This window comes from Scomber scombrus, chromosome 10, assembly GCF_963691925.1.
Source record: "Scomber scombrus chromosome 10, fScoSco1.1, whole genome shotgun sequence".
Taxonomy (NCBI): Eukaryota; Metazoa; Chordata; class Actinopteri; order Scombriformes; family Scombridae; genus Scomber; species Scomber scombrus.
Window position 1 is genome coordinate 16,790,989 of NC_084979.1, and position 25,222 is coordinate 16,816,210.

Consider the following 25,222-nt stretch of genomic DNA (forward strand, 5'->3'; position numbering starts at 1 on the left):
CCTCCCTCACCCTTCCCTTTCCACCTGCTTCTCCCTTTCCCTTCACTGCTCTCCTCCGACCTCCTCATTTCCCCCCCGATGACAACACCTACACATGATTAATGATAATCCATGCTGGCCAATGGCTGCGATTCGGAAGCATTTTATATGAGAGGCAGCAGGAGGAATATTAACTTGCGCTTTCTCTGTTCCCAGTAGTGTCTTTTACTCAGCTGACTCCAGCTTACCGTGGATAAAGACAGCAGAGGGAGCCAAGATAAAAGACACACAAAGTGAGCCCACGTTCTCTGCTACTAATAGCACAATTTTGAAGAAAAATCTGCTCCAAGTATGAGTAGGAGGAGGTAGACGAAGCCGGTGGTTATAAATGTCATCTTTTAGAGAAATATTTTTTTAGGTTGGTTTTAGCCTAGTTTAAAAAGATCCCAAACTTATGTTCTGCGGGGGTGAACGAGCATATAAAACAATGTGAAAGAAAAAGTTTATAACAGACACAACGTTTCAGTCGTGGACCTTCATCAGGCATCATGAAACAACACATTTTTTTTACTAAAGCCACAGGCTGTAGCAACCAAACAAAAAGGGGAGCCAAATGGCAAAATCCTGAGACAACTAAGACATTCATAATATGATAAATATATATATATATATATATATATATATATATATATATATTTTTTTTTTTTTTTTTTTTTTTTTTTTTTTTTTTTTTTTGGGGGGGGGGGGGGTATTTTGATCATTTCTGGCCCTCATATATATTTTTGTTAGGCTCTTAATTTGATATTTGTTAAAACAATATTTTAATATTTGTCATCTCTATTTGTGCATTAAAATATGTTATGTTGAAAGATTATCACTTGAATTAATGAGATATTGTTTTGTATTATATTTACTTCTACTCATATTAACTGATTCCGTTGTCTCTGTCCTAATGAAAAGTAATGTATGACTTGTTTTTCTTTATGGTTGTGAAGATTTTCACAAGTTTACAGTTTGAATATAATACATGTTGTCTGGGTATTGCCTCATCTGCCTTAAATGTCATCTATATAAGTAAAGTCTAATCTTGTGGGGATTTTTTAAGCCCACTACTTTCTCTTTTTTTCTTGTATTTTCATTTGCATTCTACATAATTTAACATGTTTTTTGGTCTCTGTTATTTGTCTCTGGTGTTTGGCTCCCCTCTCCGATTGCTTGTTACCTGCCTTTAATTTTAGAATAAAGATGTGTTGTTTCAAATTTCTAATGAAAACGAGCCCAGATAGCCATCTCTATTGTTTCAACTAGACAGTGTCAGATGGTTGTTTAGTGATTTCATGAACCACCAAACACACCAAACGAAAGAATGAAATGAAACAGAGGCTGATGAGGTTGATTTCCTTCTGTTTCTGTTCATCAGCATTTCTCACTGTCCACTCCATGCACACAAAATATAATGCTTGTAGGTTGCACAGACTGAGAAACACCACTGAGTGTCACTGTTTGCCTACATTTCAGCTGTGTTGGTTGTGTAAGGGTGAAGTGAGGACATGTAGTCCTCCTCCTCTCTCATGAGTAAATTCCCTCTGGGATATGACGGGTGACTCAGTTGCTCACCACAACTTCAAGCCTTTTCTCTTCTTTTGTGTGTTCACTGATCCACAGTGACCAGTGTGGGAAAATTATGAGAAATGCCAAGTCTGGGTTTCACAGAGATGTTATTGATATTTTTGATGTTTTGTCCTGAGGGTGAAAAAGGGTGTATGACCACAACACTGAATTACATAAACTAACAATAAGAGGCTTAGGTCACTGTATGTGCAACTTCTGGTGTACAAGCAGTCCTTTAGTAGTGATACTTGTGTTACATTAATTTCTCATCTCATCACTCCTCTTGCTATTTTGTGCAGTTGTAATGCTTTAAAAAAGGCTAACTTACCTTGAAAAGCCCCAAAGTTTTTTTTAAGATTTAGAAACATGCAAAATGCTTGGTTTAATTGGTGCTGCTGCAACTTTGTTGATAATCTTTGTATCTAACACACATAAGACACTGGACTGTGATGATTTACAGACGTGTAATCTGTAGTGGTTTAATAATCATTTCTATCAATCTGTGTATTGATTCACACATCAGATTTTCATCCACCCTATGATTACAAAAACAACCAGCTCACTTTGTTACTGTGACAAAGTCCAGTTCACTTTTAGCAGTGTGGGTGGTGACAAGTATTCCCACTGAGGTTTACTGTAGCTGTTGAGACTGTTCATTATTACGGGCAAATCTGTGTACTCAGCTTTACTCTCTGGCAGATGTCACTACAGATACTGGTCATTTCAGTACTTCCTTTACATGCTCGGGCATTCCTTTGCCCACACTGGAAAACTATACAGTACCTGGTGATACTGGATACAACAGATGAAGCTAATTTGAGGGCTTGTTGTTTGTTTTTTTGAATGATTCAGAATATCAGTCTCGTGACAGCTCAACACTGATTGTCCATTTCAAATTATAACTTAAGTATAAAGAAATAATAGTGGTTGAATTTGAATAAATATGTTTTTTTAAAGCTAGTCACTAAGTTTTGTTTGTTGTTGTTGTTTTGTTGTTCGTATGTGATGTCCAGCAGTTGCACTTTGACTTCTCAAAAGTACATACAACACATGAAATTAAGGGTGTGTGCCAAATGGTGAAGGTGCATACCACATAACCACAACGTCCACAGTTCAACTTTTGTTCAGTAGACCCTGTGTTTCCAGTCTTTCTTCACTGTCAAATAAAGGCAACCCCACCCACCCACACACACACACACACACACATACACGCACACAAAAGTTATCTTGATAAAAAAAAAAGTTTTTAAAAACCACAAATTAAAGGGTTAAGTGCATGGTCACATCAAACAGTGTCCGCTTTGTGGAGTGATACTGAAAGCTTGGTGTGGCCATAACTCCCGGGTTGTGCTCGCGATTTGCTAATCAGACATCAAGTTACCACAGTTAGTGTAATTCAAAGGAATGTATTGGTACCATCAACTCCTGTCTCATGATTGACCGTGAACCATGCCACATTTCTGCTGCGGAGCAGTTTATACTCTGTCAGAGGAAGGTATTTTAAATTGGTCAATGTGTTACAGTTAATATGATATTTTCCTCTCTGTATTCACTGATCTCTGGTCCATCAAAGGTCAGTGCTGTCAAAGCAGAAATACCACAGGTTGACGTGACACAAATTTACATCTCAGTAAATTGGAACTCTACCTAAAAGCGCTGCACGAACTAACTAATATCTAAAAGTCTTCCAAATAACTAAATATGCTGTTTGGTCATTGGTTAGAGAAATATGTGGTGTGGGATACCCAACTCTGCAAGCAAATCAACTGATCACAGATATTCAATTGAAATAAACACATTTTGCTGTAATAAATGCAACCTGACTGTCTCTCAAATAAACAGAAATCAGCAGAGCCACCTTGTCTGTAGAAGGACTGAGAGAGATCTGATCGAGAGTATAGGGGAGTTGTAAATATATATGCAGGATTGCGTTCCCTCTGAACTGTGACTCCACTTCAAACACTCATCTTTCTCCAGTCAACACACATCAGCCAGCAGCTCCCGCTCCCTGACAGCTTACAGAAATAGCATCAGTATTCTATGGGACTGGGAGGTGCCACTGTGCACCATTTTATCTGAAACTACAGTATGTGGTTATTACCATGGAAACTGTGGAGAACGGTCCAAATTACTGTCAAAGTGCCAGGATGCAGAGAAGTCAAATACATTCAGTTTGTGGCTCCAACCTCTTAACAACAGTTCTTTTGTTTTGACAGTTTTTTTTATCCTCATGAGAAGGGAAAGGGATTCACTAGAAATTTGCTGTTAGGTGTTTTTCTTTGGGTACAGTAAAACTTCCTGATTTGGCTTTAAAAGAACCATGTATTGATATGATCGTGACTGCATATACATAATAGGCTACTGTTGGTTCATAACAAGACAACTGTAGGTCGACAAAACGCTCGTCTCACCCTGGAGCTGCAGTATTTTTGTACTGTATTGAACTCTAGAGTGAATGAACTTACGACCTTGTGAGAGAATGGCATGTTAAAAAGCTTAAATCCCTGTTGTGTGATTTCCTGTTGCACTGTGGGAGAAAAGCACTTGGGTCAAAGTCCATTTCCTTACACAACAAGCAATAAATAAATAAAGGAATAATAACTATAATATTATGTGCTCCTGTTAGCATTTAAAAAACTGGGGATCACTGATACACTGTTTGTAAGATGTTTAAAACACAGACAGCCTCTTTTTATAAATAACTTTATATAAATGATGTCATTATTCTCTAACCGTAAAGAGGAGGGGACTTCATAACGGTTAAGTCATTTCAACCAATAGTGTGCAGGCGCTGAAATCTCAAACGACAAGAAGCCTAGCTGCATTCACGTAAAGTCAGGAATTTAACCGCTCACAATTTGAGAGCTCCGAACCGAAACAAGAATGAGGCATAGAGTTGACCCTGTGTCCAAAACAGGGCGTCACCAGGAATTTAAAAATAAGTCGGATTTTTTACACGTCAAAAAGTTTTTGTGTCTGTTATGAAATAGTGACTAACTATGTAAACTCATGGTTGAGCAATTTCAATAGGTTTAAATGCAATTTCATGAAAAAGTCTTCATTTTTTAATGCAGATTTTACATAAAATGTATAATGTTGATAAACATTATACAGTGTTAAATGTACTTTGATATATGGGGTCATTTTCTTTAAAGTACACAACAAATAAAAATAAACAGGAAAAAAAGTAAAACAACAAAATACAAAGAACATGGCCATAGTGTTATTGGCCCAGGACCAAAGTGCATACCCTGTGCTAACTCATTGTTTAACAATATGTAGTACTGAACATTTTTCTAATTTGATGTGGTATAATAATACTACTTTGATGTCAGTGTGCTTCACACAACAGGTATGCTGGAGGCACTCACAACTGGAAGGAAATGGAAAAAATGTTGATGGTGTTGTGTGGGCTCTGTTAACAGCTGACACGATTAAGAAATATGTTAGGTCTAATAAATAATAGTAATAAATCCTTTGAATGACAGAAAATCAAAAACACACAAATCAGTAATTTCCCCGTGAGTTCTGTTTGATAATCAGAAGAGTGAGTCTGAGAGGAAAACATGTACACCGATCAGCCAAAACATAAAAACCACTGACAGGCAAAGTGAATAACATTGATTATCTCATTAAAATGGCCCCTGTAAAGGGGTGGGATATATTAGGCAGCAAGTGAGCAGTTAGTTCTTTAAGGTGATGTGTTTGAAGCAAGCACAAATCTGCAAGCATATAGATCAGAGCAACTTTGACAAGGGCTAAACTGAGAATGCTAGAAAGCTGGGTCAGAGCATCTCCAAAACAGCAGGTCTTGTGGGGTCTTCCTGGCACATGCCTACCAAAAGTAGTCCAAGGAAGGACAACCAATGAACCTGCGACGGGGTGCAACATTGATGCATGTGGCAAGTGAAGGCAAGCCCACCTGGTACAATACTTTATAAAAGCTACTGTAGCACAAATTGCTGGATAGGTTAATATTGGCTATGATAAACAGCTGTCAGAACACACAGTGCTTTTCAGATTGCCGCATAGCTGCAGACCGGTCAGAGTGCCCATGCTGACCCCTGTCTACCACCAAAAGGGCCTAAAATTGACATGTGACCATCAGAACTGAACCATGGAGCAATGGAAGAAGGTGGCCTGGTCTGATTAATCATGTTTTTTGCATGATGTGGATGACAAAGGTTGTGTGTGTTGTTTACCTGTAGAAGAAACGGCATTAGGACCCACTACGAGAAGGAGGCAAGTGTGATGCTCTGAGTGATGTTCTGCTGGTAAAACTTCTCCTCCTGGCCTTCATGTGGATGTTACTTTGACATATACCACTGACCTAAACATTGTTGCAGACCAACTCCTTGATGGCAATAGTATTCCCTGATGGCGTTAGTCTCTTTTAGCAGGGTAATGCACCCTATTACAATGCAAAAATTGTTCAGGAATGGTTTGATGAACATGACAAAGAGTTAAAGGTGTTGCCTTGGCCTCCAAATTCCCCAGATCTCTAATCGATTGACCATCTGTGGGATGTGCTGGAAAAAACAACATCCATGAAGACCCCACCTTGCAACTTACCTAAAAGGTCTGCTGGTAAAGTTTTGGGGCCAGATACCAGATGACACCTTCAGAGGTGTTTTGGAGTCCATGCATTGATGGGTCAGAGCTATTTTGGTGGCACAAAGTGGACCTACACATTATTAAGCAGGTGGTTTTAATGTTATGGCTGATCAGTGTATCGCCATGTAAAGAAAATATGGCTACAACATACACATACAAAGGCATTATTCCCTATAATATTGCAATGCTGCCTCAATCAACCATCATCTATGTAAAGAAGTTAGCCTTATCATGGTTAGGCTACTACAAGACGTGAAAGGCTTAGTTCGGGAGAAACTGATTATTTCTATAACTGAATAAATCTCTCAAATGTTTTATGCAAAAATGGCCAGGATTTGATAGAGTCATCAATATCTTTGGATTTTGGATTGATAATCATGAATATCTCATGTTGGGCTCTGGAAAATTATACTTATTATACTGTTTCCAAACATTTTATAGACAAAACCAATGAGTAATGATTGCAGCTCTATCATTCCCGTACAACTGAACACAGTGTGGGGTAATGGCAAAGTGGAGTTTCCGAGGGGGCCGTGAACGCATCATTATGGGAGGGTCTTGTGAGTATCAGTTTGGCTGCTTTTCGGCCGCACACCCTGACTTCAGCTGCTTCAAGGGAAGGGTTACAGTAGGAGGGAAACACGGAGGTCTTCAGTCCTTAAAAGCACACTCTAGGAGAGGTAAGAGAACAAATAATATCCCTTTATCTTGTATGTCTATTTTGGAAAACTGCCAAAGAGCTCAGTGAGCTAATAAAGCGAGTTTGAGATTTAAGGGAAAAGTAGTCATCTCAAAACGACCACCGTTCTCCAAAGACGCGTTAACGAGGTGGGCTAACGTACCAGCAGCAGCTCGCTGAGTTGAAACCTGTTAAGTTACTTGTTTCAAAGTTGCCCTGCGGGTTGTCTGCCATGTTTCGAGGTTAGGTTGTTGAGAAATGTAAAAGGAAAGTATCATAAACTAAAGACACACCTGTTTGGTTCACCGTAGTCAGCTCCTGACGGGAGATATGGATCATATCAGCATTCCTGCCTCACAAACCCAGCCCTGTTTCTACCCATTATACACTTTACTACGTAATTCAATCATTTGGACTTCAGCTGTGAACACAGAGACAATCTGTACTTGCTGTAAAAAAAAAGTTTGTCGCCTCTGTCTCTTTTGGGAAACCTGTTTGTCCAGTTAAAGGGAGACGACGTTATCGGATTCCTGTCTGTTTTCCCCCTTCTAACACAGTAAATTATTGGAAAGCGAAACTATATAATATATATTTTTTTTCCTTGTGAATGAGCTTTTCCTTGTGTGTCCATGGGTAAGTCTTGTCCACCTGGTTCGTTTTTAAACAAGCGTTAAAACATTAGTCTCCCCCGAGGAAATTCCTTTCTCCAAGCCACCACACCCTTGTTGTGCTGCTCGGCTACTGTAGCGCAGACCCTCATATCTCACAGCTGCTTGTTCCCTTGTCTTGGCATGTTCCCCCATAACAGAAATCCTCTGCCGGTATTTGGCTTAAATTAAAACGAAACCTGCAAAAAAGACATAAAAAAACTCTACTATACTTTCATTTCAGCCTCCACACTGGTACACACACAGGATGTAGCATGGCAGACACATGTACAGCAAAATAAAGCAAAAAAAAAAAATATAATAATCCTCCTTTGTGTGTGTGTGTGTGCATGTAAATTGTTTGTGTTTGTGTGGATACTACACAAGAAAACATGATGTCATTGTAGCTTGAACAGCTGACTGCTGACCAAGCTGTTTGTTCAGGTAGTGGGCTGAAGTGAAAGTGATATACCCTGTGGTACAGGCACATACACACACAAATCAGTGGCAGTGCAGTGGAAGGAAATGTAGTGGAAATCCCCGTCTAGAGAGCATTTATCTAAAAGCAGAAGTCATGATGCTATTGCTGTTGTCATCACATTGTCACACATTTTGTTTGTTACCATATACAGTGACGTAATCCAGAGGCAAGTAGTGAGTAGTGTGCTTTATGGTGTTAAGTTACACATTCAAATACTTGGCGGTTATATTAGTATGCAGAAAATAAAAAAATAATTCTCACACAGATGAATGCTGAACTTTAATTAGACAAATGATAAAGTTTGAATATCTCCAATCAAAACATTGACTAATAAAATGTCGTCAAGGCAAGCCATTCATAAATAAGAGTCAAATTAAATATTTGTGACTGATAAAACATTGTCAGTTGCAGCACAACAAAGTATGAAGAAAGAAGTCATTAATAATGTAAATGTGACGTATGTATGATGACCCACCATGTCACTCAGCTTGTACAGTATGATAAAATCCATAACTGCAATGCAGCCTATTAGGGTTTTACATCAGGGTTTACAAAACGTTTTATATATGAGGTGGATCACCTCGCCTGAAACAAAGAACAGCTCCACTAACTTAATCCAGATCTTATAAAATACAGCCTTGCCCTTCAGGGACAAAGACTAGAAGTCCTGTTTCACACACTTAAAGCAGTTACATTCAGATTTAGGCTGCCATCTACTAACTAAACTGATGTCAAAACAACAGGACATCAGTTTAGTTAGTAGATGGCAGCGTCAGGATCTGAATTAATTCATTAAAACAACACAACAGGGTTTCTCATATTGACCACATTGATATTACTCTCTGATTTGTTACATGTGAGCCGTCGTTCTCATCTCGATGTATTGAGGTCATCTCAGAAGATGCCTGAATAGCTCAGTGGGTCAGTACGAAGGCCTTCATGGAAAACTGTTATGGATCAGAAACTCCATTTATGCCACGCTAGCTGGAGGCCATTTCACCCTGGTGTTGTGCCTGATTTTTGCTCCTCTTGGCATTGCTCTCTACCACTGACCCACTGTGACTGTTTTATTGTTTGTGTGTTGTACGTGCCAGCTGGAGCTTTAGGGATGGCAAACGCAGGAAGTAAACATATAGTAGTTCTCGATGCAGAACCCCAACCAAATATTTAGGAAGTCCTGCATGGAGAGAAGATGTCTGCTTAGTTTTTCCACCCCTCCAGAGTCATACTTCATATGGAGCTGTTGGTTTGGACATTGTTAAGCTATGGGTGCTTATCAGCTGAGGAGTCCCAACATGAGGCTCCACAGTATCCTGTGTCAGATTAGTCTGGGCACCTTTCCAGCCTTTTCCAAGCTGGACAGTGTCACGCTGAAAACTAATTTGACAGCAATTTCTTTTTATGTGGAGCGCACAAGAAAATGCTGAATTTAAGCTCTTAACTGCTTCTAGTCATCTGACGGTGTCCGACAAACATGGAAAATTGTGTGTGTGGGTTGTTGGGTGTATTACGCTCAGGCAGCGTACAGGCGGTTAAGTCCTCTGGGAGTGTTTCCTGTTTGGATCTCAGTGCTTGCAGCTTCAGGAAGTCCCTAAAAGGACAATTTAGAAAGCTAAACATTTCTTGTGAGTTACATTAGCAGCAGCAGCAGCGCCTGAACGCCTCACATAGCTTTAGGGCACAGATGAAGTGGACGAATGAGACAACAGCAGCGGGTGGTGGTGGTGGTTGCTCCATCCTGGCTGCCTACATGTGTGTCAGCTTTGCTTTCGTTTGTGCTGTGTGTGTCAGTCGGAAAGGAGGAATGCAGCACCCTAAGGATACGGCACATTAGCTCCCTGATGGTGACATCACACTGCAACACAGAAAGAGAGAGGGGGGAGAGAGAGCAAGTGAGCGAAGGAGGGAAGGAGGGGAGACAGAGTGAGAACAAGAGCCTGGAGGAGGGTAGGTAATAGAGAGGGAGCTAAAGGAGCAAATAATGAGAAAGAAAGGATAACAAACATGGTACAGTCAAGTCAGCCAGGGCTCTGTGTGTGTGTGTGTGTGTGTGTGTGTGTGTGTGTGTGTGTGTGTGTGTGTGTGTGTGTGTGTGTGTGTGTGTGTGTGTGTGTGTGTGTGTGTGTGTGTGTGTGTGTGTGTGTGTGTGTGTGTGTGTGTGTGTGTGTGTGTGTGTGTGTGTGTGTGCTTAAGACTTGGAAAGCATAAATACATTCATCATTTCAAAGCTAATCTTACAAAAGTGACCCATTTATTTATTTTGTACTCATGTATTATTAATCAAACGCATCCTTACTACACTTTGTTATGCTCTAAGTTTCTTCATATCTGTTGCTTGAGCTATACTGCTCTTATGTATCAGTTTTGCTCTCACCATGACCGCCATGCCTCCTTCCATCCTTCCTTCCTTCTTTCCTTCCTTCCTCCATCTGTCCGACTTTCTCGTCTGTTTGAACTGCAGGCGAAGGCTCAGGGATGGATGAAGGGATAATTCTGTGTGATATTTCTCTCTTTCGTCCTCTGCTTTGAGCGGAGCTGTATGCAGTGTGATAAATTGGGCCGGGGGAGTCTCAATGGCTCTGTCCTATTTTGGGCTCCAGCTAGGTTCTCTCGACTTTAGCCTCTTCCCTGGCCTGGATCCTGAGCAGCCAGTTCTGGTCTCAAAGTTGGATTTCAACCTTGAAAATCTGAGCTTGGCTTCAAGTTCTCCGCAAGAATTTCTCTAATCCTACTGCAGGCCAAAGGTTGTTTTATTTGGTCAGAGAGAGAGAGAAAAAGTCTGATTGAAAGTGACATATATCTAAACATTATCAACACCAGAGAACAGGGACAAATGCCAAAATCACAATTTCATGGATCATCAGATATCTTGTTTTGCTCATCACGCTAAAACCCAAAGAAAATCTATTTACTATAATGTATCACACATATGAGAAGCTGCAGAAAATCACGTCTGCCTTTTTTTCCCTCCAAAGATCCCCTCCCAACAACATCTGTGTATATATATATATATATATATATATATGTGTGTGTATATATATATATATATATATATATATATAGTATATTAAATATTCTTATGGCAGAAATGTTCCAGCTTCTCAGGTTTTTTCCTTAAAACATTGCTTCAATTGCTGCTAATGTAATTGTATCAACTCCAATCTTAATATCAGTATTTTTTTAATAGTATCTTTGGAGAGTAGTGTCAATGTGGATCTGTTGTGGCAATAAAGTTCATACAGCCTCTCCATCCTCAGAATAAACAAAACACAGAAGCTCAAACACAGTTTTCAACCAGCAGCAGCAGTGTGCTGGATGTAGCTAAAATAGATGCAAAGCAACCTTTATGTAACCCTGAGCAGCTCCACCCCCGTAATATCATTAGAGTTAAAACTGCTGACTGGAGTTTCGTCTCATGTCTGTTCATCATGCCAATTTCTGAATTTGAACTCACTTTTCTCACCTGAATAGGAGACGTGTGGAAAGGAGCAGGGTTAGATTTGTGTGAAATCAGAATACTGCATCAACAGAGCATCCTCAGTCCGCAACGTATCAACCAGGAGAGAGAGAGACTGGTGGGGGCAGGGATGTTGTGTGTTTAGAAGAAAAGGAAAGTGGGTTAGACATTCCTCATAGCTTATGTCCTCCCACATTTTTACACAGTCAGACAGGGTTGTGTGTGAGCATTCGGTGATGCATTATTAATCATCATGTGGAATGCGTTTCGCTGCTTCAACCAATCAGTGTGTCGATACCTGAACTACAAAACATGCTCAGTAGTTAATATTTGTCTTCAGAGTCACACTTGTTGGGTCTTATGCCGTGTTTTCTTATTTTTTGTCTTATATGGGTTTTTGCACAAAGACATTCGGGGAAAGGAAGAAAATCCTACATGTGATTTGAGAAACTCTCTCAACTGCCTGAACTTTTTGGAAAAGGCTCGTTTCAGCCTGTTCATGAGGACATTTAGGACACATTTAGGAGTGATGATAGGAGACTTGAAACAATTAGAAACTGAAGTAAAAAAGGAATGATTTGACTTGATGTTTAGATGCTAAAAATCATCTTTCTAAAGCAAAGTGCTCTGTGATGGGAAGTGGTCATGTGACAGAGATATTGGAGTAAAATATTATTGTAGTCTGCAGCAGGTGATGTTACGCTGTCAGCAGCAACCCAAGATGATACTAAACAGAGACTCGGAGGCAGCTGTCAGAGCGAGACAAGTTTCCAACAACTACTGAAATGTACAAGCTGCTGCGCCAAAATAAAGCTATAAAATCATAAAAACCTTTTAAATAATTTGGCAACCATGTTGATGAAAATGCAGTAAACGGAATATTAATTTTGCATTAAGGTTGTTTTACTTTCTGTATCATATTTGCATTAAAAATTAATTCATATTACAGCATTATAATTTTTTTCCCCAAGTGAAGAAAGGTAGAGACAATCTGCTTATGGCACACATGACAGGTCTGGACCACTCGCTGTTTCGTTTTTACCTAAAACTAAATTCAAGAAAGTATGAGAAAATTGCTGAATGCCACAAATGTTCTTAAATCACTCGTACATGCATTTTAAGAATGCATCTGTTCCTACGAGCTCTTCTTACATGAGGCCCATTGTTCCCACATCACTTGCATTTGAACTGTAAGTGCACAGTTAGTTTACATTTAACAGGGTATCCTGGCAAAGTTGTTTGTCTTCTTCTCAGGAAAAGGTCAACAAAGAGGACGTGTAATTCATTTGCGGTCAAATGCTGGTCTGCTGAGCAGCTGAAAACCTTTTAGTTTACCTTTTTGTAATTCTATATTTAGCTTTTCCTGTCCTTATCCAGTAACTTGTGGCAGTGACTTTAGCCAAGTTTGCTTCTTGGAAAAAAAATGTGCTCCTGTCACTTTTTCCACATTCATTATGTTAGACTTAAATGAGCAAGTTTAAGAAACTGAAACCCACTTTGAATCTGCACAGAAGCACGCCACGCTCTGATAGTTTTGATTTCTTTTTTCAGACTTGCATAAGGACATGTACAGACTAGTCGTGAGGGTCTGTGTTTTTCACGTAGTTTTTGCACTGAGACATCCTCACCCCCGTCTGAGGTCATGTGCATCACAGAGCAGGTTTTCTCCCCTCTTGATGTTTTTCAGTTAATTTGGCCTACAAGTCTCCACCAGGGAAAGAATAAGTCATGTGATTAGTTTTACAAGGATATGACTACATGTAGGTCACTTGATCCTTACAGGAAAAACTTATTTTAAAGTAAGTCTACTTTAATGTTTTACAGCTGAGTGTGCTATCACGACACTAAAATGCATCCTGCACATTAGCTTGTTTTTAATGTAATATTTAGGATTTTTCTGTTGTGTTTTTCTGCTCTTTGAAGAACAGGGTTGAGTATTGTTTGAACTTTATTGATTCCCATCATGCTTATTGATGATCAAATGTTTAGATAACAAATGTATCTATTTTTTTAAAGTATTTACTTAGACTTTTATTGTTTCATTAAAATATGTGAATTCTAAGTCTGTTTAACTAAACATTTATACAGTAATATGGATGATCCACAGTCTGTACATACATTTTTCTTGTGGATGTTTTGGTATTATTCATTCCTCTCTTTAGTAATCTTTCCCTTTTTATTGACAAAGTGAACGATGTGTCATTGCTCTGTATGCCTGACTTTACCTGAGGCGTTAGCGTAGGCTGATGACACTCAGGCTCGAAGACCACAAGACTTCAAACACTTAACATTCTTTCAGATCAATGCCGTGGACATTATTCAGTATTTGTTTATATTTTATTGAAAAAATAATAAGCCGATTAATCAATGACAATAATAATTAGATTAATCAAAAAATATCTTGACCAGCTGCTGTGATGATGTCTGTTTGACCTCTTGACCTCTTCATCGCTTTCAACATTTCGATAAGTCTAATATCATAAAGGCATCAGATCAGATTAGACCTAAACTTTATGGCTACCCACTATGTCGAGTCAGATCATATATTAAAAGTTTGTATCACTGACAGGAAAATGTAGATATACGCGTAAATGTTGATTTTTGCTTGAATTGGACGTGGACTCGTAGATGCTTACATAATATTCAATAGAAGGAGCTTCATGGCTTGTACATACTTGTAATCAAGTGGTTCACTAAGCGCAAGGTTAATGTAAATACCTTCAGTTTGCTGAACCATGTGATTAGAAGCAGGATGATAATGCAGGAGAAAGAAATTTCCATCTTCTTGCCCTGAAGGGGGTTTTGTGCTATTGTTACCCCCCACCACCACTACTTCCGACTCCCGTGAACAAGACTGGCTAATGTGTTACTACTCCAGGGGTGACTCAGAAGCTGACTGTGGATAATGAGGAAGAAAGGCATCTGTGCTGCCTGCACTCGGACTGAGAACTTTGTCCTCTGCTACGCCACGGAGGGACAAACATTATGCAAGACAGGATCGTTTATCGTGAGACACGTGTGAACACACAGTCTCAAGCTCAGTTATACGACCTGTCTGTTAGAGGTCAGCATGTGTGCAGGTACTGTATGTCTGTGTCTCAACACTCAATATGGCTTCAGTGCATTTTTGGTTTCCAGAGATTTATGCAGCTGTATTGTCATCTGATTGGCTTGATCTAAAGCTCTGATAGTATGAGTGATTCAATAATACCATCTTTATCCCTGCTGACTACAACTTTTTAGCAACCTTCATGTCAATTATTCATACATATATTTTTTAACACTTTTTTTTTCTCTCTTAAAATTATTTTTTTCCCTCAGCGTTGACAGACCTACTTACTGCAAGATAAAATCCAGGGCACATTTAATAATTGATTGTTGAATATAACACAAAGTAGTGTCATAATACAAAAGCAAATGGCAAAACAATGACTAGCTGCAGGGAAGGACCCATTTTATTAACTGTAAGATGATATTCTTAGGCGCATATCATCAGCTTTAAATGAGGTTAATGTAGTATTTGTAATATAACTAATAGCTTTTAGGCATAGGAAGAGTGTCCTTGGTAGGATTTACTTGATATCTATAATATTCATATGTTGTGTGTGTCTGCCCTCACACACTGTAACTACTCTTTAACAGACTATTGTTAGAGAAAACAAGTAAATCCCAGAGAGAAGACAGACTGGTTGTGTAGAACTCCTCCTTGTACTAATAAAGCTCATTTGAACTGACCTGAGCTGAGAAACTTAAAGGGTGGGTACATTATTTTTGAGGTTTTTAGATCATTATGTCGCTCCACATCAGTGTTCCATATGTATTCATATCTTAAAATTTAAATTTTGGTCAAAAAACGTATATTTTAGTATCAAAATGCTATTTTTTCAATCCCTTCTAAAAACCTTTCCCCACGTGACCTGATGTAAATTTCTGCATGATGACTTTGCTCCATGTAAACCAATATAAACCCTCTAGCATGCCGAGCCAGTAGCCACAGAGACAGATGGAGCACTCACTGGTGCTGCTGCTCAAAGTTTAAAAAATAAACTCTGATCTCTCCTCCTGCCAGTAAACAGCTCTGGATCAGAGCAAAATCCGGAGTGACTCGCGGGTGTTATTCATCCTGATGCTCTGGCTCTGCTCCCGGCTCTGTTCTCCAGCACTCCCAGTACTCAGCAGCTGTCTGTCCCTCCGCTCCTTCCTGTGCATTTATACTCACACTCAGCGCTGCGACATCACCTGTAGTATATCTGGACAATTTTTCAGGTTATAACTTATACTGTCAGCAAACTGTGTGTGTGTGTGTGTGTGTGTGTGTGTGTGTGTGTGTGTGTGTGTGTGTGTGTGTGTGTGTGTGTGTGTGTGTGTGTGTGTGTGTGTGTGTGTGTGTGTGTGTGTGTGTGTGTGTGTGTGTGTGTTGGGGGTATCAGCGCTCTGGCTCTGACCCACTTCACAGCTTTTTTCGCTGAAGGCTAAGAGGGTGTTTCCATTTGAAAAACCTCTAAAGGAACACAGGTGGAGTCATCTTTTTAAGAAGAGAGGAAAAAATGGCAAAATGGGCGATTTCCATTTGGGCTCATTTACTCCTCCGTCACTACCATTTATGTCCAAACAGGAAGTCACTTAAAGGAAGCGAGGAAGGCGGATGAGGACATCAGTGACATGGGAAAATCCTGCAAACACATTAAGCACCAGGAGCTCTTTATTGTAGTCCTCTGTCGTCAGGTGAAGCTGAACTGCCAGCAGTTTTAGAAGTGAAGACTTCTTGCAGCTTCTGCTCCTCCCTGAAAGGTTTTTAATGTAAATAAATGCTAAACTGTGAATTAAGAGCAGACAAAAGCATAGTTCATGAGTCAATGATAAAAGCTTTGAAAGCTCAACACTTATTTAAAATCATTTCACTGGTCTACACTTGCCAGTTCAACACAAAGCTATTATGTGTCTGGCACATTTTTCTTATACCTAATAATGACAAAGTGTAACTAAGATTAAATACTTAAAATTAAATACTAGACCATTGACTAATAAAATTATTGATTTAATGAACAGGAGGGATGTTTTGTTCTGATTATTTGACCTATAAAACTAGCGTGAAGAATGCTGATTGCAACTTCCCAAAACCTTAAACAACATACTCAAATGTCTTCTTATGTCCAACCAACAGAATCCCAGTTATTCCATTTACAATCCCATATAATAAAGAAAAACTGCAAGACAAAGTAACATTTGGCATTTTTGCTTGAAAAGTTACTTATTTTATTGATTCGGGGAACCCCACTGGTCAAGAAGTAAACAAATAATTGTCACTGTAATGGAAACATTTGCAAATCTTTGTTGCAATGGTTTGATTTTAATATTGCCTAATAAATTCACTTAAATGCTGATAATGTTATTAGTTGTATTTTAAATGAATATTTTAGAACCGTATATACTATGAATAACTTGTCTTGTGAAATGTCTTGTCACATTTTCAGGGTAGCAGAAAGCATCCAGTGAGTCATATTTAGGGAAGAAATCCTTGGAGTCCCCGTGCCGTCTTTACACTGGCACACTGTTGTCACACATTAATACAAAGGGAAGAAACCATTATACCCACTAAGCACCATGTGCTGTCAGTCACTGTAGGCATCCTGCTATGAGGGCTTTTACCATCAATAAGCTGCATTATTTTATCACAGCACAAGATCTGCAAGACTACACATTTCTGAAGCTTTCTGGGGCTGCACTGTAGCTACCAGTCGTGTGTGTGTGTGTGTGTGTGTGTGTCTGTATGTGTGTCTGTGTCTTCCCTCTGGCAGTGACAGTATGATGTATGGAGTAGCAGCAGCCTGCTATCACAGAGAACAGGTGGCTCTCTCCAGCGACAAACTGACAACACACTGGCCTGATTTAATGTGTGAGAGAGAAAAGCAAACTGAACAATTGTCTTTTTATTCTGGTGGTGAAAATGGAAGCTGTTGCTACAGTGAATGAAGTTGAAGGACTGAGGCCTGCACAAGCTGAGGGAATCAATACAAGGATCATGTAGAGATTATAGCTGCAAAGATTAGACGAATAATCAATTAGTCTGTAGGACATTTCCCATTTTCAAATGTGAGAATTTGCTGCTTTCCTTGATCTTATAGTACATTGAATATCTTGGAAGTTTGCACAACAAAAAAGCAAAACATTAAATGACCTCACATTGTGATTGACATTTTTCACTGTTTTCTGGTGTTCAAATAGACCAAACAATTGATTAATAAAGAAAATAATCAGCAGATTAATCAGCACTGAAAACATGTCTTTAACGCACACAAACATGTTTTAACATGACTGTAGAAAATATAATGTGTCCTATCCTGCAGGGTTACTGAATGGCAGGAAAAAATGTTTTGGTCACTGTGTGTGGAGGGGCCGCCATGCTGCCTCTAACAATTTAATTGGTTGTAGTTCCTCTGAAGATTTTGTAGCAACAAAGCCTTTCATCCCACCCACACGGGTGGAGAAGGCCAAGCAAGGAGAGGGAGCGGCGGTAGCCAGAACACAGCCAGTGAATGAGAGAAATTAAATGTTATTTTCAAAAGTTCTGTTTTATCATCCTACAGCACAGAATTATTGTTAGAGATAGTAATACTAGTATTAATTAGTCTGTAGATTTGTGATCACTTTTCATTTCAGGTGCTCAGATTTTTTGCTTTCTTGGGTCACTTTCTGCTTTTTTTCCTGCAGTCATACTCCTCAGTGGCTCCGTAAATAACTGCTGTGTTTTTCTGTTCTTCATCAGAATGGCAGAGATCAGAGGTTTAGGTTTTCAGGAGTAAATGCCTGCGCTGGTCCAGGTAGTCTGAGATTTGTGGAAGCCGATGCTGCTGGCAGGCAGCCAGTGTGTTGTCTCATCACCTACTGCCTTCTCTCCATTATTGTCAGCTTGTGGGAGATGGCTATTGATCCGTGTGTGTGTACTTGTGTGTGGCCCGTATCTTTCTCTGGCATACACACACCTTTCAGTGATACAAGCAAAGAGAATGGGAGAGAATTGTGTGCAGTATAGAGGTGCCAACCAAACACAGTAAAAGCTGTAAATCACCCGGCCACAGGGATGCATAAGTGGCACGTTAAGGATCGTTTTTATTGTGATTGTGACAGATACTGTGCATGTGCAGCACTGTGTGGAGCTGCAACATTCCTACGACTGGCTCTCCTCCTGTCCCTGTCCCTCCCACTGCTTTTTCAGACCAGTCTCTGAACCCTGAAGCCCAACTCTGTTTTTCACCTCACACACAGGACACGGCCCAGGAAAGGGAAGAGGGTGGGGCTCTAAAACAGACTTCGATCATCTTTTCCCTAGCTCCCACTCTATTTCTGGTTTATTCTCTCACCTCGCTCCCTTCACTTTGCTGATCATTTGGTAATTTTTCTATACTAATCACAGTGTGTTTTGTTTGTAGATGGCAGCCATCAGGAAGAAGCTGGTGATAGTTGGAGATGGTGCATGCGGGAAGACCTGTCTGCTCATCGTTTTCAGTAAGGACCAGTTCCCAGAGGTCTATGTTCCAACTGTGTTTGAGAACTACATCGCTGACATTGAAGTTGATGGCAAACAGGTAACATTATATTTTCCGTTTCTGTTCATTTGTTTTCTGTTAAATTGAGACATTGTTCAAAGCAGGCATGTTTATGTGACACATTTAAACTGCTGCTGTAGTGTTGAAATTCTGATCCTGTTGGCCTAAATGGTTGAGAACCACGTGCAAGGTGAAACTGATGGGAATAAGTGTAAGCAAATCCTCAGGTCATTTTCATTGTCATGAAGCAGCAGACCTCCAGCCAACAACAGGAAATGGATCAGCGCCAACTTCCTGTGCAGAATTGGAAATCCCCCCCCCCCCCCCCCCCGTCACATATCATGACTAATGCCCTTTTTCCGGTTCCTGTTTCCTGTGCTGCAAAATCTGGGATCAGCCTGCTGGGGTTTTGGCTGGATAATACAAAGTTTCTCTCAAGTGTTGTATAAAGATTTAAACAACTGTTCGACTTATCATTGCCCCTCCAGCTGTAGCCACAATAACTAAGAGCAGGGGGCTGAAAAGAAGAGTTCAGACAGGCAGCAGGATAGTAAAATAATCTACAGATGGCACTGACTCCTGAGAGACACCTAGTGGTAAAAGTATTTAAAAGCAGCATGCAGCTTAAGAATGGACATCAAGGTTTGTCTTGCTGCTTGTTGCTTAGAAGATGTGGTACCTCCAAATACACATAACATGTCCAACATAGTACTGCCTGCGCTGGACTATAAGTCAGAAGGCCCTGTGGCTATTCAGTCTTGCCGAGGTAAGTGGTTTGTCAGCCCACAAGCAACATTTGGCAAGATATGAGTGTAGTGAGATGTCAAAGGAGCTGCTAACATACAGTTGTTACTGTCTGGAAGACTTTTACGACCGTTTTTTTAACCAATTCTCAGCAGTTTTCCAGCTGTGATTGTAATGTTATGTGAGCCTCTTGTAGAATTAGATCAGCAGGATTCAGGAGAATTGGCTAAAGCTAAGAGACCACAGTCTTTTTTGCAGAGACTCTTCCAGTCAAACAAAAGCCACATGACGTACGTGTGGAATGATGCTTCTATGCGTCTGTGTTTAAGACATTCCTACATGGAGTGCTGAGGTTGTATGTGTTGCAGCTAAGGCTGCACAATTAACCGAATTTTAATCGCGATCTCGATTTTGGCTTCCCACGATCAAATGAATGTGATCGAGCGATATTGAAAATGCGTCCTCTGTCCATAGAGCGCTCCGCATCAAAGCATTTTTTCCACTGCAAAGCAAATCAAGCGCTGCTTAGACCACTGTTTGATCACTTGTCTGTGTGAGCCAATCAGAGCTGCTCCCTGCACCGCGCAGCCTGAAGTTTCTTGGATTCAGGCTGAAAGAGCAACGTGTGAAAAATACATCAGCTGAGGGTGAGGAGCTTTTCCCTCAAAGCAGATCATCATGCTTTCTTTGGAAATATTTTGATTTTAAGGCAAAGAGTGCTGGTGAGTTGTGTAGGCACCACAAAGCCACACAACTAACTTATTCAACCACCTGACGCGATTGTTCTAATAAGCAGCGACACAGATCTATCAGGACGCTGTGCTCTCACACGCGCTAAATTGACAGTCACACAAACACACACGCGTGCAGTCACTCTCTAGCACGCAGTCTTGCTCGCTTGCTCCAGATTCCGGGAGATTGGAGCTCATTTGTGGGCGTCAGGGAGCCGCCAAGAATATGCGGGAGACTCCTGGAACTTCCGGGAGAGTTGGGATGCCCGAAATAAATGATTATAAAACTTATTATTACCAATTTATTTTGATGTAAAGATTTGCACATTAAGGAGCAATATGGATGTGAAAGCAATAAATATATTTTGTCATTAAAATCAATTAATAATCGTGATATTAATCGGGATCTCAATATTGATCAAATCAATATTGATAATCGTGATTATCATTTTGGCCATAATTGTGCAGCCCTAGTTGCAACTCAGCTGATCTCCAGCAAATAATTTTTTCTTAGGTGTTTTTTTTATCTAGAGCAGGTCAGGCTCTCAGGGACTGGTAACAGTTTGATTAACAGCCTAAGAAGAGCCGATGGGAGCCTTCTCCGCCTCTGGGGAGTTGCTTTACAAGCTGATCGGGGAGGAATTAATTGTTCACATTGCCTTTATCCTCTCCATCTCTGTGGCTCTGCCCTCTCCTCCTGCTATAAGCGATGCTTGACTGCTGTGTCTTAGTTTAATAATATGACTGACTCACTTGTTGTCCTCTTTTTACTCTTCTATCACAGGTGGAACTAGCACTGTGGGATACAGCGGGTCAGGAAGACTATGACAGACTGAGGCCTCTTTCCTACCCTGACACTGACGTGATCCTCATGTGCTTCTCCATAGATAGCCCGGACAGTTTAGGTAAGGTTGGATACACTGTAGTGTTCCAGTGAAGTCATTTTTTCCTGGCATTAAGAAGCCAAACTCTGAAACATCACAAGATGTTGATGTATTGTTGCTGTCACAAAGCAGGGTTTCAGTGATCCTAGTCTCATGAGACCTGATATAAACCTGGTTCTTGACCTTTTGTAGTGATTCCATGGTGAATGGACGGAACTGTTGATGTTTCTTCGCAGTTTAGGCAGAACTGAACATTTTCCAGCTATTTGAATTGTGCAGTTAGACGAGGCTCGTGTGGATTCAATCCACAAAAAAATAAAATGCAAAGAAACAGCGGAACCTGTCAGCAGAAATGATACAGATTGTAGAATGATTGCAGAAATCTGAGAGTTGCGTCCGAATGCAGAAAACACCACAACCAAGAAGTGTATTTTTGTACTGATGCAGGAGGGCAACTCTCACTAAAAGGAGGGCTGATCTGTCAGTGCATTAAATTCTAAAATGATGGTCTCATGGGCTGTTTCATTTTGGTAATTTAGCTTGTTGTTCTGCTGCTGGTCTGCAGACTTGATCAGAGAAATTATCCACGTGATGAAAAGTAGTATGTCATTATATTTCCATATTGAATTAACCCTTCTGCTGCCACCCAAACACACATTACAGTTACCTGCGTGTTACCTTTCCTGCTCTGGTTAATAATCCACAAGTCTGAAGAGTATCAGAGTCAATCCACAGTAAGTGAATTTTGGACAGTGGATCAATGCTGCTCAACAGAAAGCCTGTTGGGCTTAAATTCAGTTGTTTCCACTTTGAATAAAACCTAACTGCTGCTGTCGTGTAGTACTTGAGATTATGAAAACGTTTCCTGGAAGCAGAGGCAGAATATAACACATGTATTTGTCAGGTGAGGATCTGAGTGTTCTCAACCCCCAAATAACCAAATCAAAGAGATGAAGAAATATGTCTTGTTTCTGCTTTTTCCCACAGTGTTCATAGGAGCAGTGCCACAGATGGTATTCCTACTGTATCACATCATGGCATCTCCTTCCAGAGAAAACTGAGCTGATTTTGGCTAGCATTCTTGACCATGTATCAGCCAGGGGTCAAAGACCTCTCAATGTTTATGTCTGTACAGTCACAAGGGAAAAGACGAGGGTCTCCCAGCTTTCCTTGTAGGGCAGTTACTCTATGCGTGTGTGGGGTTTTGTCGTTGTTTTTTTAAACTTTATTTTTAATTTTTTTTCAATCTTGTAGAGAACATTCCTGAGAAATGGACACCCGAAGTGAAACACTTTTGTCCCAATGTCCCAATCATTCTCGTGGGTAACAAGAAGGACCTGAGGAACGATGAACACACACGCAGGGAGCTGGCCAAGATGAAACAGGTGTGTTTGTGTCTCTGTGTACATTTTTGTTAACTGGCAACACATCAAAAACCTTTCTCTGTTTAATGTGAACACCCACCACATAGTTGTAAGCCTCTGTACATGAAACCTGCAGGAGCCAGTGAAGTCTGAGGAGGGCAGAGACATGGCCAACCGCATCAGTGCCTTTGGCTACCTGGAGTGCTCCGCCAAGACCAAGGATGGTGTGCGGGAGGTGTTTGAGATGGCCACCAGAGCAGCGCTGCAGGTTCGCAAGCGCAAGAAGAGGGGTGGCTGCCAGCTACTGTGAATGGGCGGAGCTTGTTTTGCCAAACCACCAATCAGCACCTGAGGGAGGAGCCCCCCACCCCCTACAGACAGAGCAAACTTAGAGAAACCTTAAATCAATGGCTTCCGTGGACTTTGTTTACTTCACAGATGCAGATATGCCACAGGCGAATATGAGAGACTGACACACCTGTTTAAAAGCAAAACAAATCAGCCTTTTTTTAAAACTCTTTCCTCTGCCACTCACATCTGTCGGGTTTTGTTTCTGTTTTTTTGCTGTTCTGTTTTTCTCCACAGGCACACCAGCCTTCCTCTTATATGTATGAATGTATGTTTGTATTTATATGTGCATATACTTTACAAATATATCCTGCGTCTGCCTTTGTGTTATGATTGTTTACGGAGAAGCGTCTGTTCCGACGGTTTTTAGATTTGCGTTAATAGTATGGAACCCCTGCTTGTCTTGAAACTGCTTGTACTACTCCGTCTTCTTTTTGTACATCAGCTTCAGCCAGAATTCTCCATCCATTTTCATACCACTATTAATTTTACACCCTGAAAATCCTATTTCACCAAGTGCTGAGTCAGCAGAGCTCTGTTTTCATCAGCGTTCTTCTCTAACATAAAGGACTAAATTTAGAATATGTTTACACGGCATTCATCCAGTGAAACCTGCACATACTGAAGCAGTTGCGATTATTTGTGCAGAGAGGTTTTGGACTGCACCTTGCTCTGTCTCTTCCGTGGCGACAGCTTGAACTGGCACCGGAGACAGTGCTCTATTGTCACGGACACAAAACTCCCAGTCACACTCACACTGGCTCTAACAGACTTGCCTCCTGTCTGAATTCTGTACTGTTTATTCACATCCACTATACAGTCATGATGTGAGCATGAGTGCACACTGTAATCTGCAGGTTTATGGGTTCAACACATAATCAGCTATATTAATATTCAGACTGATTACTATTCCAGGTCGGACATTTTTAATAAAATACCCAACTGACAACTTTATTGGTAGTGACAACGCAATATGCCATCTCCTCAGTTTGGCTCACCAAATCAGTAGCTCTCTTGTCTATTAGAAACTGGGGCTTTATTGGTGTGTAATGGCCCTTTATTTTACACAACAGGGAAATCCGTTGAGTTTGATTGGATAATGAGGATATGAGTGCATAGCCGGTGAAAGTTTTTCTCTTTAGAAGCCCTTAAAGATATGTGAAATGGGTCCAAATAGTGTCGTGGAGCCAACCAAATAAACTGTGTGTCTTTGGGCACAAAGGAGATTTGAACAAGAAATTGTGACAGAATTAAATGAAAGCCTGAGGGCCAACTTCATCAGTGGCAAATTGTCACGACTAAACCACAGTTATTTTCTCAGAAATACATTTTCATCACAGTGACAAAATAATCAAACCACTTCATCTCCCTACAGGCTGCCACTGATGCAGTTGCGACAGTATGCTTGTGTATTATAGCTAAAGCAGAGAATTGCGGTGTATATTCAACAATATATTCATCTTATCATGAAAGAGCCATGAACACAAGTGTATGAAATGGTCCCAACATTGATCTTCGCACCATCATAAGCTACAACTGTTGTGATGTTTCTTTTATCCAGCATGTTCCGATCCACTAAGATCAGAACTTCACAGGGCTCGGCTAATTCCTGGACTGTGCCTCTGTCTGTAATGTCATAAAACCATAGTTCAAGAGAAAATGTTGATTGTGATGACGCTTTACAAACAGGAGTGGGATGTGTTGAAAACATGAGACAAACATGTTAATAAAGTATTTTTGAAATACTAAGTAATCTTTACTATTTGGTTCTGCTTACATTCTACATTTTTTAGCTTTTTGTAGTACTGTAAATGTGCTTGATGCATTTAAATTCATAATCTAAAATATATTGTCTAACATTTCCATCATCAAAAGGGGATAAAAGACTAAGTGATGCTGTGTTTATATAAATCATATACATGTATTCCTAAAATTAGCCTTTTTTCTGACTGACATTCCCAAAGCGAATCACTGGCTTACATTTGTGTTTTACAGGCAAGAATTAATTTACATATGTTTCCGTTTGATATTAAAGTCCAAACTGGATTTTTACCCTTTAACAGAAAATCAAGTGATAAACTAAAATATTTCCAGCTTTGGTATTCATGACCTGATAGAAAAAAAGTTTGGACATTT

General features: G+C 40.1%; 1 protein-coding gene across 1 annotated transcript; it reads left to right on the top strand.

Annotated features, from left to right (window-relative positions):
- The first annotated feature begins 6,792 nt into the window (after window positions 1-6,792).
- LOC133987173 (rho-related GTP-binding protein RhoA-D) lies at window positions 6,793-24,835 on the top strand. The gene is made up of 5 exons (XM_062426453.1): window positions 6,793-6,884; window positions 18,899-19,054; window positions 21,275-21,395; window positions 22,629-22,759; window positions 22,875-24,835. The coding sequence occupies exons 2-5, from the start codon at window positions 18,899-18,901 to the stop codon at window positions 23,046-23,048; spliced, it is 582 nt and encodes a 193-aa protein (XP_062282437.1). The 5' UTR covers window positions 6,793-6,884; the 3' UTR covers window positions 23,049-24,835.
- The last annotated feature ends 387 nt before the right edge of the window (window positions 24,836-25,222 follow it).